Source organism: Kogia breviceps, chromosome 4 (genome assembly GCF_026419965.1).
Source record: "Kogia breviceps isolate mKogBre1 chromosome 4, mKogBre1 haplotype 1, whole genome shotgun sequence".
Taxonomy (NCBI): Eukaryota; Metazoa; Chordata; class Mammalia; order Artiodactyla; family Physeteridae; genus Kogia; species Kogia breviceps.
Genome location: NC_081313.1, coordinates 134325299 through 134343290, shown reverse-complemented (window position 1 = coordinate 134343290; position 17992 = coordinate 134325299). Strand labels below are relative to the sequence as shown.

Genomic DNA, 17992 nt, shown 5'->3' with positions numbered 1-17992 from the left:
TACCATATACAAAAATTAGCTCAAAAGGTCAATAGGTTAAAATTAACTCAAAGGTCAGAAAGGTAACAAAAGCAAAAACAGACAAATTGGACTACCTCAAGCTTTAAAACTTCTGCACAGAGAAGGAAAACAGGAGGAAGAATCAGGGGTAGTTAGACTAACGGGGAGTGAGAACAGAGGCAGAGACGGGAAGGCAAGGGAGCGTCAGGGAGGCTTGCAGCAGGGCTCCCAGAGCAGCGCAGGGATGAGGGAGCGCTGGCTGAGGCCTCAGCCCTCCATTCCCAGGCCAGGCGAGCTGAGCTCTGGGCCCTGCTGCCGCCAGGTTCTGGGTTCCATGACCCAGAGCCCTCTTCCTCTTCAGCATCACAGTCACTCAGGTCTTGGGGGCTGACATGGGCCGAGGGGCAGAAGGCAGAGGCAGGATGATCTGCATCAGATTCAGAAAGTGCAAAAACGTATGGATGAGACTGGATACCGAAAAGAATGTGCATTGGAGTGCACATTATGTGCAGTAAATCACAAGAAATTTATGAGTGGCTCCCTGGAGCTGTGGGGGAGGGGAGAGAGGTGCCAAAAGGTCTAATGAGCAAAGGAAGGAAGTAGATGGACAGGATAGAGCCTGTTACCACCGAGTTTAAACATTTGAGATGCCATGATAGTGTTTTATGTGGTGCATTGTCTCTGTTGTTTTATTTTAGTGAATATTAAAAAGCATTTGTCTGGGCTTTTGTAAGATAACTCCCACCCTCAGCCTTATTTTTCTTGAAAGTCTGATGTTTCTTAGTGGCAAACTCTTCTGCCTCAAGAGTTTCTAGGTAGTAAACCTTTTTGAATGGGAAAGGACTTGGGAATGAAATAATGAACAGATAATTGAATAACTAAATGAATGAGTGAGGGATGAGAATGCAGCTAACAGGGAAGGATCCAGAGGAACAGGGGGGAGGGAGGGGCAGGAGATGGAGCTTTCTCCCCACTCCTCTCCCCTCCCCCAGCATCAAGGTGGTGAGCAGGCTGCCCCCAGGCTGCTGTTATGGGTGTGGGTTAAGGGGTGGTGATGCGGTGGTGCTGGCAGCAGGCAGGCTGTGCCCAAGCTCACTGGCTTCCCTTCTTAATGAGTCCGTCCTTGTTTTCCTGTCTAGGCCCCCCTGGACGGCGTGGCAAACCTGGAAGAAGAGGCGATCCCGGTGAGTCCCAGGTTTTCTTAATTACTAAACCTAGGCCTGGAAGTCTGCCCTTGACCTGGGACCTGGTTGGAGGTGCCAATCCCCGCACCACTCCATAACACAGGACCTTTGGTCCTGGGTCAGCTCTTTGTGTCCCCTCCAATCCCAGCCACTGTCCCCAGAGCTGCAGTGCCCAGTGCTGCCTTTCTTGGCTTCTTGAAACCATTCCAGTGTTACAATTCCAGTGACGGTCCCCTCTATGCCCTTGGCCACCCCCCAAATCTCATTATCAGCATCAGAAACTTTAATCCCTGGTCTCCCACTCTGAAACGGCCTCTTGTCTTTGCGGGACTCGCTACTGTGGGTCCCTCAAAACAAGATGGTTCTCCTGTGTGTCCCCATCCCTCACCTGACATGGCCTGTCCTTCCCTTGGCAGAGGCACCAAGGAGAAGATCCTTTCCATACCTTCCATACAACCTGCAGACTCACCTGTACTTGCCACCAGCCTCCCTCCTGCCACCTTCATTTCACCCAAAATGCACTCTCTCTGCATGTACCCTTCCCCCAACTCACAGTGAAGCTTCCCTCAGAGGCTACACACCCCTACCCCACTCCCATCTCCTCCGCCTTGCCTTCCACTCCTCCCTGCCCCTCCAGTCTCTTCTCACTGTCACACTACTCACATCCTTTTGGCCAGAGTTACCACTGACCACCTGATGGCCATACCAGCAGACACAGATGCGTTGCTGTCTCTCTTCCGGGCCTCACGTTGGCCACTCCCCTGGGTCCCCCTCTGACTCTTGCCTGCGTTTCCTCCTACATCTCTGACCCCTTCTCGTATGCCTTTCCTATGGGGCCCTCTTGCCTCTTAAATGGATCTGCCCTTGGCCCTCTTCTCTCTCTCCCACCCCTGTGGCTCCGGCGCCCCCATAATGCTGATGGTGCCCCCACTTCCTGCCTCCAGCCAAGTCATCTCCTCTGGACCCAGAGGTTGGACCTGGCCCCACTGAACCCAGCCCTTCCCCCAGCTGCTCTCCTCCAGCTCCCCATTGCAGGGAGGGGACCTCCAGCCACCTGCTTCCCTATGCAGACACCAGGGCATCATCCTTGATCCCTCCCTCCCCACTCCCCCACCAAATCCCCATCAGTCTCCTCCTCAGTATGTCTCAGCACTGGCCTCATCAGCACAGCCTCCTGCAGTTCTCACCACTGTTCCTCCCATGTCCCCTACCTCCAGCCTCATTGTGGATGTCCGGGGCCCTCCCACTCTGAACCTGTACTCTTATGTCCTCCCCACCCCCAGAATGTCTCCTCCTCTACCTGGACTCTTAACCCAATTCACTATTCTTTGTCCTTTCAGTCTAGCTCAAGCATCTCCTCCAAAAAGGCTTATCTAATCCCTCTGGCTGGGGCCGTCACCAACCCAGCCAAGAGCCTGGTGCAGAGGAGGCCCCAGGGAATGGAAATGCACAGAACAGTGAATGAATGAATGAATGAATGAATGAATGCACACGTACTCAGCCCCTAAGCAAATTCATAAGGAGAACATGGTGTTAAAGGCAGATTGAGCCTGGGAGAAACGGGGCAGGTTCTCTCTGAACCTCAGACTCTTCTTCCTGACATTGGGCACGGGCCTCTTGTCCTCTCGTTTTGCTGCGTGCTTGTGCTATCTAGGTCCCTACATAGAAGCCCTCCAGATAAACTCCCCAGAGTTCACTGGAAGGAAACACCTTTCCTGGCACTCTGTTTCCTTTGACTTCCAGAAGCTGAGGACTGTTTTATGTTTGATTGCAATGGATTTTGTGTGTAATCACCTCCCTGCACCATCGGCCAAATACACACTTCATCACTCAGTTCTTATTTCTGCCCTCGTAAAAGGTTTTATTGCCTTTTATTGTAAGCCCCTGAAGTCCTGAGGAATACATAGTGACTTTTTTTTAGGACAAAGTATAATATTACTTTGAAAAACCCATTAGAATTATGAGTCCAATTTACAACTGATCTAAAAGCCAAAGAAAGACGAGGACTTACTGGGCCCCTGACACTGCCCTGGGTCCTTTCAAGTCCTTCATCCCATGTGATCCTCACAGAGCTCTGAAAAAGATAAAAATATGTTATTATCCCCATTTTGCAGATAAGGAAACTGAGGCTCCAAGGGAAGAAGTGTCTCATCTAAGGTCAGCTGCTGGGCAAGGGATGGGCAGCATCTCCTCCCCTTCACTGCCCTTTCCCATGTGATGTCCTGATTCTCTGCCTGTCACACAATGGTGTGAGTAGCACAGAGCAGATGTCCCTCTCTGATTAGTTTTGGCTGGGCCTCGTGTTTATTTCTAGAGAGTTTCACACACATGCACCTCTTGGCTTTGGGCCCTTCCCTTGTACAAACCAGGCTTTTTCTTCGCCTCAGGGAGAAAGGCTCTTTTTGCCTGGTGGGACAATATCTGGCTGAGATGGCTTCTTGCTGCTGCTGCAGACCTGCAGACAGAGCCAACCCTGCCCACCTGTGGGGATGGGTTCTCTCCAACTCCCAGTGGGAGCCTTTGTCTGGAATATGCCTCACAGGTCCTATAGTGTTTTTGTGTCTCTGTTGTAATGGAGTGGATTTTTCATCTCCCCACTGGCCTATTTCTCAGCTGGGGAAACCAAGCACTACCCTTGGTATTCTCTTTCTAGGGAACTTAGACAGTATTTTTTCTCCTTCCAGACTTCCCTATCCCCAAGAGCATCCATCACTCTACCGTGGCTCCCCCAGCCCCCTAGATCCCTCCCTCTGTCGCAGCACTCCCTGCAGTGCTGATGGTCTGCTCTGCAAACATGTCCTTCTCCACCAAAGCACAGTCTCCTCAGAGCAGGAGCTTGACCCGCAGGCACAAAAGATATGGTCAATAAATGCTTGTTGATGGGAAAGAGGGAGGGAAGGGAGGAGGGAGGAGAAAGAGGGACTTTTTAGGAGGCAGAAAGAGACAAGGATGAAAACAATCAAATCCTGCTTGGCTGATCCTTGTGCTAAACCTACAGAGACAAAAGGAAGTACTCACCAAATCTCTGCAGCTGCCAGCCTTAGGTCAGCAGTTTTAGTGTCAGGGTTTTTTATCCACCCTGGCTCCAAGAAACCCTTTCTAAAAATACAGTGGAAGAAGCACTACTGGGATGGTAGAGATAGGACTTCTGAAAATCTGCTCCTCCATAAAAGCAGCAAGAACACTAGGAAAAATTGACCTTTTCAGAATACTGGAAATTAACGTCTGGTAACAACCTAAGAAATGTTAATTTAAGAAAAAGGTCTGGGGCTTCCCTGGTGGCGCAGTGGTTGAGAATCTGCCTGCCAATGCAGGGGACACGGGTTCGAGCCCTGGTCTGGGAAGATCCCACATGCCGCGGAGCAACTAGGCCCATGAGCCACAACTACTGAGCCTGCGCTCTAGAGCCTGTGCTCCGCAACAAGAGGCCACGATAGTGAGAGGCCCGCTCACCGCAGTGAAGAGTGGCCCCCGCTTGCCAAAACTAGAGAAAGCCCTCGCACAGAAACAAAGACCCAACGCAGCCAAAAATAAATAAATTAATTAATTTTTTTTAAAAAAGAAAAAGGTCTGAAACTTGCGGAGAACAGTGAGGCTTTGTAGCATTTTATTTATTTTTTATCATTACATTTTAATTTGCCCATCTCCCCAGCCCCATGGTAGCCTTAAAAACCATCACAGCCTCAAAATCACAGTACCTGTGAAAACTAGCAGCCATTGGAGGTGGCAGAACAACTTTGACGCTCCCCAAATTCTCATTCTCTGAAACTTGTCACTGTCTGTTAGCTCCCTGGAAAAGCCCATACACAAAACTCATCTTTTTTGACCTGATGCAGAGCTCACTCACTGGGAAAGGCCCTATCCCCAGAGTGCTTGCCAAAAACACTCAGCAGTAGTTGTTTAACTTTGCAGCTGCCTGAGGTGGCAATACAAGTTGGAGAAAACAAGAAGCTGACACAAAAACTTAAATGAAAATCTAGGAGATGAGCTGTCCAAAGGGGCTTTGAAATGCTCCCATATACCTGGGGATCTAGAAGACACGTGCCTGCGTAGGGAAAGACCTAAGAGAGCCCCAGTCTCTCACCTCTGGCTGACCTTGAGTCTCCACTCAAGCAAGAAGTAAAGGCAAAAGCAGAGTTGTAACCTGATAGAGTGTTGAAGTTATGCTCAACACACACAAAGAGCCCCTCAGAACAGAATGGGAGACTTACAAGATCAAGGCATTGAAGAAAACCTCTGTCTTAAGCTGACAATTAAGCAAAGCAAGCAGATAATTCAGTAGCTGCACGTGACAAAGAGTACACATTTCAGAGAATTAGCTCAAAAAAGCCCCTGAACAAACAACAACAAACCCTGGAAAGGAGGAGAGATATCTAGTTTCCAGAGTAGCCATATTAGATTATCTGATGCCCAATTTTTAACAAAGACACACAAAGATACAAGAAAGTATGGCAATGAAAAAAAAAGAGGAAAAACAGCAGTCAATAAAAACTGTCAGTGAGGAAGCCCAGATGAACTTACTAGACAAAGATTTTATATTGGCTATTATACATATGTTCAAAGAACTAAAGGAAACCATGTCTAAAGAATTAAAGGAAACCATAAGAATTATGTGCCACCAAATGGAGATTATCAATTAAAAAGATGGAAAGTATTTTTTAAAGAAACCAAACAGAAATTCTGGAGCTGTAAAGTACAATAACTGATATGAAAAATTCACTAAAGGGGCTCAACAGTAGATTTGGGCTGGCAGAAGAAAGAATCAGGAAACTTGAAGACAGATCAATTGAGATGATCTTGTCTAAGGAAAAGAATGAAGAAAAATGAACAGAATCACAGAGATCTGTGGGACACTATCAAGTGTGCCAACATTTATATAATGGGGGCCTCAGTAGGGGATAAGAGAGAGAAAGAGGCAGAAGGAATATGTGAAGAATTAATGGCCAAAATCTTCCCAAATATGAAGAAAACATTAATCTGCACATCCAAGAAGCTCAACAAACTCCAAGTAGAATAAACTCAAAGAGATCCAAATCTAAGTACATCATAGCTATGTTACCAAAAGGAAAAAAATGAAGAAAGAATCTTTTTTTTAAAAACACCATGGTGGCCACTTCACCACCGACCTTGGCACCTTCCATGGCTGAGAGCTGGATCCTCCCACTTCTCAACATGCATGGAAGAAAGAATCTTAAAAGCAGCGAAAGAACAATGACTCATCACAGAAAAAGGATCCTCAATAAGATTAATAGCTGATTTCTCATCAAAACCATGAAAGCCAAAAGGCAGTTGGTATGACATATTCAAAGTGATGAAAAAAAGAAAAGCTGTCAACAAAGAAATCTATAGCCAGAAGAACTATACTTGAAAAGTGAAGAAGAAATTAAGACATGCCCAAGTAAACAAAAATAAAGAGAATTCATCACTAGCATCCTGCTCTCCAAGAAATACTGAAGGGACTCCTTCAGTATGAAATTAAAGGACACTAGACAGTAATTCAAATCCACACACATAAATAGCTTCAGTGAGGTAACTACACAGGTAAATATGAAAGACAGTATAAATGTCTTTTTTTTTTAATTTTTGGCTGCAGCCTTGCTTAGTTCCCCAACCAGGGATCAAACCCACACCCCCTGCAGTGGAAGCACAGAGTCTTAACCACTGGACCACCAAGGAAGTCTCAAAATGTATATATATATATTTTTTAATTTTATTTTATTAATTTTTTTATACAGCAGGTTCTTATTAGTCATCAGTTTTATACACATCAGTGTATACATGTCAATCCCAATTGCCCAATTCATCACACCACCATCACCAACCCCCCACCGCTTCCCCCCATTGGTGTCCATACGTTTGTTCTCTGAGACAGATCTGTGTCTCAATTTCTGCCCTGCAAACTGGTTCATCTGTACCATTTTTCTACGTTCCACATATATGCGTTAATGTACAATATTGTTTTTCTCTTTCTGACTTACTTCACTCTATATGACAATCTCTAGATACATCCACGTCTCAACAAATGACCCAATTTCGTTCCTTTTTATGGCTGAGTAATATTCCATTGTATATACGTACCAAATCTTCTTTATCCATTCATCTGTCGATGGGCATTTAGTTTGCTTCCATGACCTGGCTATTGTAAATAGTGCTGCAATAAACTTTGGAGTGCATGAGTCATTTTGAATTATGGTTTTCTCTAGGTATATGCCCAGTAGTGGGATTGCTGGATCATATGGTAATTCTATTTTTAGTTTTTTAAGGAGCCTCCATACTGTTCTCCATAGTGGCTGTATCAATTTACATTCCCACCAACAGTGCAAGAGAGTTCCCTTTTCTCCACACCCTCTCCAGCACTTGTTGTTTGTAGACTTTCTGATGATGCCCCTTCTAACTGGTGTGAGGTGATACCTCATTGTAGGTTTGATTTGCCTTTCTCTAATAATTAGTGATGTTGAGCAGCTTTTCATTTGCTTCTTGGCCATATGTGTGTCTTCTTTGGAGAAATGACTATTTACGTCTTCTGCCCATTTTTGGATTGGGTTGTTTGTTTCTTTAATATTGAGCTGCATGAGCTGTTTATATATTTTGGAGATTAATCCTTTGTCAGTTGATTCATTTGCAAATATTTTCTCCCATTCTGAGGGTTGTCTTTTGGTCTTGTTTATGGTTTCCTTTGCTGTGCAAAAGCTTTTAAGTTTCATTAGGCCCCATTTGTTTATTTTTGTTTTTATTTCCATTACTCTAAGAGGTGGATCAAAAAGGATCTTGCTGTGATTTATGTGAAAAAGTGTTCTTCCTATGTTTTCCTCTAAGTTTTATAGTGTCTGGTCTTACATTTAGATCTCTAATCCATTTTGAGTTTATTTTTGTGTATGGTGTTAGGGAGTGTTCTAATTTCATTCTTTTACATGTAGCTGTCCAGTTTTCCCAGTACCACTTATTGAAGAGACTATCTTTTCTCCATTGTATATCCTTGCCTCCTTTGTCATAGATTAGTTGACCACAGGTGCATGGGTTTATCTCTGGGCTTTCAATCTTGTTACATTGATCTATGTTTCTGTTTTTGTGCCAGTACCATATTGTCTTGATTACTGTAGCTTTGTAGTATAGTCTGAAGTCAGGGAGTCTGATTCCTCCAGCTCTGTTTTTTTCCCTCAAGACTGCTTTGGCTATTTGGGATCTTTTGTGTCTCCATACAAATTTTAAGATTTTTTGTTCTAGTTCTGTAAAAAATGCCATTGGTAATTTGATAGGGATTGCATTGAATCTGTAGATTACTTTTGGTAGTATAGTCATTTTCACAATATTGATTCTTCCAATCCAAGAACATGGTATATCGCTCCATCTGTTGGTATCATCTTTAATTTCTTTCATCAGTGTCTTATAGTTTTCTGCATACAGGTCTTTTGTCTCCCTAGGTAGGTTTATTCCTAAGCATTTTATGCTTTTTGTTGCAGTGGTAAATGGGAGTGTTTCCTGAATTACTCTTTCAGATTTTTCATCATTAGTGTATAGGAAGGCAAGAGATTTCTGTGCATTAATTTTGTATCCTGCAACTTTACCAAATTCATTGATTAGCTCTAGTAGTTTTCTGGTGGCACCTTTAGGATTCGCTATGTATAGTATCATGTCATCTGCAAACAGTGACAATTTTACTTCTTCTTTTCCAATTTGTATTCCTTTTATTTCTTTTTCTTCTCTGATTGCCATGGTTAGGACTTCCAAATCTATGCTGAATAATAGTGGTGAGAGTGGACATCCTTGTCTTGTTCCTGATCTTAGAGGAAATGCTGTCAGTTCACCATTGAGAATGATGTTTGCTGTGGGTTTCTTCATATACAGCCTTTATTATGTTGAGGTAGGTTCCTTCTATGCCCACTTTCTGGAGAGTTTTTATCATAAATGGTATTGAATTTTGTCAAAAGCTTTTTCTGCATCTATTGACATGATCATATGATTTTTCTTCTTCAGTTTGTTAATATGGTGTATCACATTGATTGATTTGCATATATTGAAGAATCCTTGCATCCCTGGGATAAATCCCACTTGATCATGGTGTATGATCTTTTTAATGTGTTGTTGGATTCTGTTTGCTAGTATTTTGTTGAGGATTTTTGCATCTATATTCCTCAGTGATATTGGTCTGTAATTTTCTTTTTTTGTAGTATCTTTGTCTGATTTTGCTCTCAGGGTGATGGTGGCCTCATAGAATGAGTTTCAGAGTGTTCCTTCCTCCGCAATTTTTTGGAAGAGTTCGAGAAGGATGAGTGTTACCTCTTCTCTAAATGTGTGATAGAATTCACCTGTGAAGCCATCTGGTCCAGGACTTCTGTTTGTTGGAAGATTTTTAATCACAGTTTCAATTTCATTACTTGTGATTAGTCTGTTCATATTTTCTATTTCTTCCTGGTTAACCTTGGAAGGTTATACCTTTCTAAGAATTTGTCCATTTCTTCCAGGTTGTCCATTTTATTGGCATAGAGTTGCTTGTAGTAGTCTCTTAGGATGCTTTGTATTTCTGCAGTGTCTGCTATAATTTCTCCTTTTTCATTTCTAATTTTATTGATTTGAGTCTGCTTCCTCTTTTTCTTGATGAGTCTGGCTAATGGTTTATCAATTTTGTTTATCTTCTCAAAGAACCAGCTTTTAGTTTTATTGATCTTTTCTATTGCTTTCTTTGTTTCTATTTCATTTATTTCTGCTCTGATCTTTATGATTTGTTTCCTTCTGCTAACTTTGGGTTTTGTTTCTTCTTCTTTCTCTAGTTCCTTTAGGTGTAAGTTTCAATTGTTTATTTGAGATTTTTCTTGTTTCTTGAGGTAGGCTTGTATAGCTATAAACTTCCCTCTTAGAGCTGTTTTCGCTGCATCCCATAGGTTTTGGATCATCGTGTTTTCATTGTCATTTGTCTCTAGGTATTTCTTGATTTGCTCTTTGATTTCTTCAGTGATCTCTTGGTTATTTAGTAACATATTGTTTAGCCTCCATGTGTTTGTGTTTTTTACGTTTTTTCCCTGTAATTCATTTCTAATCTCATAGCATTGTGGTCAGAAAAGATGTTTGATTTGACTTCAATTTTCTTAAATTTACTGAGGCTTGATTTGTGACCCAAGATGTCTCCAAGATCCTGGAGAGTGTTCCGTGCGCACTTGAGAAGAAAGTGTAATCTGTTGTTTTTGGATGTAATGTCCTATAAATATCAATTAAATCTATCTGATCTATTGTGTCATTTAAAGCTTCTATTTCCTTATTTATTTTCATTCTGGATGATCTGTCCATTGGTGTAAGTGAGGTGTTAAAGTCCCCCACTATTATTGTGTTACTGTTGATTTCCTCTTTTATAGCTGTTAGCAGTTGCCTTATGCATTTAAGTGCTCCTATGTTGGATGCATATATATTTATAATTGTTATATCTTCCTCTTGGATTGATCCCTTGATCATTATGTAGTGTCCTTTCTTGTCTCTTGTAACATTCTTTATTTTAAAGTCTATTTTATCAGATATGAGTATTACTACTCCAGCTTTCTTTTGATTTCCATTTGCATGGAATATTTTTTCCATCCCCTCACTTTCAGCCTGTATGTGTCTCTAGGTCTGAAGTGGGTCTCTTGTAGACAGCATATATATGGGTCTTGTTTTTGTATCCATTCAGCAAGCCTGTGACTTTTGGTTGGAGCATTTAATCCATTCACGTTTAAGGTAATTATCGATATGTGTATTCCTATGACCATTTTCTTAATTGTTTTGGGTTTGTTTTTGTAGGTCCTTTTCTTTTCTTGTGTTTCCCACTTAGAGAAGCTCCTTTAGCATTTGTTGTAGAGCTGGTTTGGTGGTGCTGAATTTTCTTAGCTTTTGCTTGTCTGTAAAGCTTTTGATTTCTCCATCAAATCTGAATGAGATCCTTGCCAGGTAGAGTAATCTTGGTTGTAGGTTCTTTCCTTTCAGCACTTTAAGTATATCATGCCAATCCCTTCTGGCTTGTAGAGTTTCTGCTGAAAAATCACCTCTTAAACTTATGGGAGTTCCATTGTATGTTATTTGTCGTTTTTCCCTTGCTGCTTTCAATAATTTGTCTTTAATTTTTGCCAATTTGATTACTATGTGTCTCGGCATGCTTCTCCTTGGGTTTATCCTGTATGAGACTCTCTGCACTTCCTGGACTTGTGTGGTTATTTCCTTTCCCATGTTAGGGAATTTTTTGACTATAATCTCTTCAAATATTTTCTTGGGTCCTTTCTCCCTCTCTTCTCCTTCTGGGACCCCTATAATGCAAATGTTGTTGCGTTTAATGTTGTCCCAGAGGTCTCTTAGGTTGCCTTCATTTCTTTTCATTCTTTTTTCTTTATTCTCTTCCACTGCAGTGAATTCCACCATTCTGTCTCCCAGGTCACTTATCCATTCTGCCTCAGTTATTCTGCTACTGGTTCCTTCTAGAGTAGTTTTCATTTCAGTTATTGTATTGTTCATTGCTGTTTGTTTGTTCTTTAATTCTTCTAGGTCTTTGTTAGACATTTCTTGCATCTTTTTGATCTTTGCCTCCATTCTTTTTCCGAGGTCCTAGATTATCTTCACTATCATTATTCTGAATCTTTTTCTAGAAGTTTCCCTATCTCCACTTCATTTAGCTTTTTTTCTGGGGTTTTATCTTGTTCCTTCATCTGGTACGTAGCCCTCTGCCTTTCATCTTGTCTATCTTTCTGTGAATGTGGTTTTTGTTCCACAGGCTGCAGGATATAGTTCTTGCTTCTGCTGGCTGCCCTCTGGTGGATGAGGCTATCTAAGAGGCTTGTGCAAGTTTCCTGTTGGCAGGGACTGGTGTTGGGTAGAGCTGGCTGTTGCTCTGGTGGACAGAGCTCAGTAAAACTTTAATCCACTTGACTGCCTATGGGTGGGCCTGGGTTCCTTACCTGTTGGTTGTTTGGCCTGAGGTAACCCAACACTGGAGCCTATCTGGGCTCTCTGGTGAGTCTAATGGCAGATTCTGGGAGGGCTCACACCAAGAAGCACTTCTCAGAACCTCTGCTGCCAGTGTCCTTGTCCTCACGGTGAGCCACAGCCACCCCCCGCCTCTGCAGGAGACCCTGCAACAATAACAGGTACGTCTGGTTCAGTCTCCCCTGGGGTCACCGCTCCTTCCCCTGGGTCCTGATGCACACACTACTTTGTGTGTGCCCTCCAAGAGTGGAGTCTCTGTTTCCCCCAGTCCTGTTGAAGTCTTGCAATCAAATCCCGCTAGCCTTCAAAGTCTGATTCTCTAGGAATTTCTCCTCCCATTGCCGGACCCCCAGGTTCAGAAGCCTGACGTGGGGCTCAGAACCTTCACTCCAGCGGGTGAACTTCTGTGGTATAAGTGTTCTCCAGTCTGTGAGTCACCCACCCAGCCGATATGGGATTTGATTTTACTGTGATTGTGCCCCGCCTACCATCTCATTGTGGCTTCTCCTTTGTCTTTGGATATAGTGTATCTTTTTTGGTGAGTTCCAGTGTCTTCCTGTCAATTATTGTCCAGCAGCTTGTTGTGATTCTGGTGTTCTCACAAGAGGGAGTGAGAGCGTGTCGTTCTACTCCGCCATCTTGGTTCAGGGCCAAAATGTGTATTTATTTGTAACTCTTTTCTCTCTTCTGAGTTAAAAGTCAATTGCATAGAGAAAACTGTGTTGATGGGCTTATAATATATAAAACAGTAATTTATGACAATAATAGTACTAAGAAGAGATAACAACAGAGCTATATTGGAACAAAGTATTTGTATACAACTGAAAGTAAATTGCTATTAATCCAAACCAGTTTATTTTTAATTAAGATGCTAATTATAAACCCCAGGGCAAAATAAGGAATAAATAAGGAATTAAAATGGTACACTACAGGGGGAGGGATAAATTGGAAGATTGGGATTGACATATACACACTACTATACATAAAGTAGATAACTAATAAGGACCTACTGTATAGCACAGGGAACTCAACTCAATACCCTGTAATGCCCTATATGGGAAAACAATCTAAAAAAGAGTGGATATATGTATTTGTATAACAGATTCACTTTGCTGTACACCTAAAACTAACACAACATTGTAAATCAACTATACTCCAATAAAAAATTGTTTAAATGTTACACTAGAAAAGATCTAGTTAACAAAAAAAGAAGTAATGGAGTAATAGAGGAATAAAAAAGATATAAGACATATAGAAATTAAATTCCAAATTGGCACACATAAATCCTACCTTCTGAGCAATTACATTAAATCTAAATGGATTTTTTTTTTTTTTTTTTTTTTTTTTTTTTGTGCAGTACACAGGCCTCTCACTGTTGTGGCCTCTCCCGTTGCAGAGCATAGGCTCCGGATGCACAGGCTCAGTGGCTGTGGCTCACGGGCCCAGCCGCTCCGTGGCATGTGGGATCTTCCCAGGGCACGAACCCATGTCCCCTGCATTGGCAGGCAGACTCCCAACCACTGTGCCACCAGGGAAGCCCTAAATGGATTTTTAAAACCCCAAATAACCAAAGCAATCCTGAGAAAGAAGAACAAAGCAGAAGGCATCATACTTCCTAATTTCTACCTATACTATAAGGCTATAGTAATAAACAGACACATAGACAAATGGAACAGAATCAAGAACCCAGAAATAAACCCACAAACAGTGCACAAAGTTTCCAATTTCTTTTTTTTTTTTTATTCTTTTTGACTTGATTTTTTTTTAAACATCTTTATTGGAGTATAACTGTTTTACAATAGTGTGTTAGTTTTTCCTTTACAACAAAGTGAATCAGTTATACATATACATATGTTCCCATATCTCTTCCCTCTTGTGTCACCCTCCCTCCCACCCTCCCTATCCCACCCCTCTAGGTGGTCACAGAGCACAGAGGTGAACTCCCTGTGCTATGCGGCAGCTTCCCACTAGCTATCTAATTTACATTTGGTAGTGTGTATATGTCCCTGCCACTCTCTCACATTGTCACAGCTTACCCTTCCCCCTCCCCATATCCTCAAGTCCATGCTCTAGTAGGTCTGTGTTTTATTCCCATCCTACCACTAATCTCTTCATGACATTTTTTTCCCTTAGAGTCCATATATATGTGTTAGCATATGGTATTTGTTTTTCTCCTTCTGACTTATACTTCACTCTGTATGACAGACTCCAGGTCCATCCACCTCATTATAAATAACTCAGTTTCATTTCTTTTTATGGCTGAGTAATATTCCATTGTATATATGTGCCACATCTTCTTTATCCATTCATCTGTTGATGGACACTTAGGTTGCTTCCATGTCCTGGCTATTGTAAATAGGGCTGCAATGAACATTTTGGTACATGACTCTTTTTGAATTATGGTTTTCTCAGGGTATATGCCTAGTAGTGGGATTGTGGGGTCATACAGTAGTTCTATTTGTAGTTTTTTAAGGAACCTCCATACTGTTCTCCATAGTGGCTGTATCAACTTACATTCCCACCAGCAGTGCAAGAGGGTTCCCTTTTCTCCACACCCTCTCCAGCATTTGTTGTTTCTAGAGTTTTTGATGATGGCCAATCTGACCGGTGTGAGATGATATCTCATTGTAGTTTTGATTTGCATTTCTCTAATGATTAATGATGTTGAGCATTCTTTCATGTGTTTGTTAGCAATCTGTATATCTTCTTTGGAGAAATGTCTATTTAGTTCTTCTGCCCATTTTTGGATTGGGTTATTTGTTTTTTTGTTATTGAGCTGCATGAGTTGCTTATAAATTTTGGAGATTAATCCTTTGTCAGTTGCTTCATTTGCAAATATTTTCTCCCATTCAGAGGGTTGTCTTTTGGTCTTGTTTATAGTATCTTTTGCTGTGCAAAAGCTTTTAAGTTTTATTAGGTCCCATTTGTTTATTTTTGTTTTGATTTCCATTTCTCTAGGAGATGGGTCAAAAAGGATCTTGCTGTGATTTATGTCGTAGAGTGTTCTGCCTATGTTTTCCTCTAAGAGTTTGATAGTGTCTGGCCTTACATTTAGGTCTTTAACCCAATTTGAGTTTATTTTTGTGTGTGGCATTAGGGATTGTTCTAATTTCATACTTTTACATGTAGCTGTCCAGTTTTCCCAGCACCACTTATTGAAGAGGCTGTCTTTTCTCCACTGTATATCCTTCCCTCCTTTATCAAAGATAAGGTGACCATATGTGTGTGGGTTTATCTCTGGGCTTTCTATCCTGTTCCATTGATCTATATTTCTGTTTTTGTGCCAGTACCATACTGTCTTGATTACTGTAGCCTTGTAGTAGAGTCTGAAGTCAGGGAGCCTAATTCCTCCAGCTCCATTTTTCGTTCTCAAGATTGCTTTGGCTATTCAGGGTCTTTTGTGTTTCCATACAAATTGTGAAATGTTTTGTTCTAGTTCTGTAAAAAATACCAGTGGTAATTTGATAGGGATAGCATTGAATCTGTAGATTGCTTTGGGTAATAGAGTCATTTTCACAATGTTGATTCTTCCAATCAAAGAACATGGTATATTTCTCCACCTATTTGTATCATCTTTAATTCCTTTCATCAGTGTCTTATAGTTTTCTGCATACAAGTCTTTTGTCTCCTTAGGTAGGTTTATTCCTAGATATTTTATTCTTTTTGTTGCAATGGTAAATGGGAGTGTTTTCTTAATTTCACTCTCAGATTTTTCATCATTAGTGTATAAGAATGCCAGAGATTTCTGTGCATTCATTTTGTATCCTGCAACTCTACCAAATTCATTGATTAGCTCTAGTAGTTTTCTGGTAGCATCCTTAGTATTCTCTATGTATAGTATCATGTCATCTGCAACCAGTGACAGCTTTACTTCTTCTTTTCCTATTTGGATTCCTTTTATTTCTTTTTCTTCTCTGATTGCTGTGGCTAGAACTTCCAAAACTACGTTGAATAAGAGTGGTAGAGTGGGCAACCTTGTCTTGTTCTGATCTTAGTGGAAATGGTTTCAGTTTTTCACCATTGAGAACAATGCTAGCTGTGGGTTTGTCATATATGGCCTTTATTATGTTGAGGAAAGTTCCCTGTATGCCTACTTTCTGCAGGGTTTTTATCATAAATGGGTGTTGAATTTTGTCAAAAGCTTTCTCTGCATCTATTGAGATGATCATATGGTTTTTCTCTTTCAGTTTGTTGATATGGTGTATCACGTTGATTGATTTGCGTATATTGAAGAATCCTTGCATTCGTGGAATAAACCCCACTTGATCATGGTGTATGATCCTTTTAATGTGCTGTTGGATTCTGTTTGCTAATATTTTGTTGAGGATTTTTGCATCTATGTTCATCAGTGATATTGGCCTGTAGTTTTCTTTCTTTGTGACGTCTTTGTCTGGTTTTGGTATCAGGGTGATGGTGGCCTCATAGAATGAGTTTGGGAGTGTTCCTCCCTCTGCTATCTTTTGGAAGAGTTTGAGAAGGATAGGTGTTAGCTCTTCTCTAAATGTTTGATAGAATTCGCCTGTGAAGCCATCTGGTCCTGGGCTTTTGTTTGTTGGAAGATTTTTAATCACAGTTTCAATTTCAGTGCTTGTGATTGGTCTGTTCATATTTTCTCTTTCATCCTGGTTCAGTCTCGGCAGGTTGTGCATTTCTAAGAATTTGTCCATTTCTTCCAGGTTGTCCATTTTATTGCCATACAGTTGCTTGTAGTAATCTCTAATAATCTTTTGTATTTCTGCAGAGTCAGTTGTTACATCTCCTTTTTCATTTCTAATTCTATTGATTTGAGTCTTCTCCCTTTTTTTCTTGATGAGTCTGGCTAATGGTTTATCAATTTTATTTATCTTCTCAAAGAACCAGCTTTTAGTTTTATTGATCTTTGCTATTGTTTCCTTCACTTCTTTTTCATTTATTTCTGATCTGATCTTTATGATTTCTTTCCTTCTGCTAAATTTGGGGTTTTTTTGTTCTTCTTTCTCTAATTGCTTTAAGTGCAAAGTTAGGTTGTTTATTCGAGATGTTTCCTGTTTTTTAAGGTATGATTGTATTGCTATAAACTTCCCTCTTAGAACTGCTTTTGCTGTATCCCATAGGTTTTGGGTCGTCGTGTCTCCATTGTCATTTGTTTCTAAGTACTTTTTGATTTCCTCTTTGATTTCTTCAGTGATCACTTCGTTATTAAGTAGTGTATTGTTTAGCCTCCATGTGTTTGTATTTTTTACAGATCTTTTCCTATAATTGATATCTAGTCTCATAGCATTGTGGTCGGAAAAGATACTTGATATGATTTCAATTTTCTTAAATTTGCCAAGGCTAGATTTGTGACCCAATATATGATCGATCCTGGAGAATGTTCCATGAGCACTTGAGAAAAATGTGTATTCTGTTGTTTTGGGATGGAATGTCCTATAAATATCAATTAAGTCCATCTTGTGTAATGTATCATTTAAAGCTTGTGTTTCCTTATTTATTTTCATTTTGGATGATCTGTCCATTGGTGAAAGTGGGGTGTTAAAGTCCCCTACTATAATTGTGTTACTGTCGATTTCCCCTTTTAAGGCTGTTAGTATTTGCCTTATGTATTGAGGTGCTCCTATGTTGGGTGCATAAATATTTACAATTGTTATATCTTCTTCTTGGATTGATCCCTTGATCATTATGTAGTGTCCTTCTTTGTCTCTTGTAATAGTCTTTATTTTAAAGTCTATTTTGTCTGATATGAGAATTGCTACTCCAGCTTTCTTCTGATTTCCATTTGCATGGAATATCTTTTTCCATCCCCTTACTTTCAGTCTGTATGTGTCCCTAGGTTTGAAGTGGGTCTCTTGTAGACAGCATATATATGGGTCTTGTTTTTGTATCCATTCAGC

The 17992-nt window shown here is 41.0% G+C and overlaps 1 protein-coding gene across 1 annotated transcript in view; it reads left to right on the top strand.

Moving 5' to 3' along the window:
- Positions 1-17992, top strand: part of COL23A1 (collagen type XXIII alpha 1 chain) — a 358235-nt gene that overhangs the window by 277678 nt on the left and 62565 nt on the right. The window contains exon 3 of the mRNA XM_067033411.1: positions 1140-1184. Within this exon, the coding sequence (XP_066889512.1) occupies positions 1140-1184 (45 nt within the window). The remainder of the gene's footprint in view (positions 1-1139; positions 1185-17992) is intronic.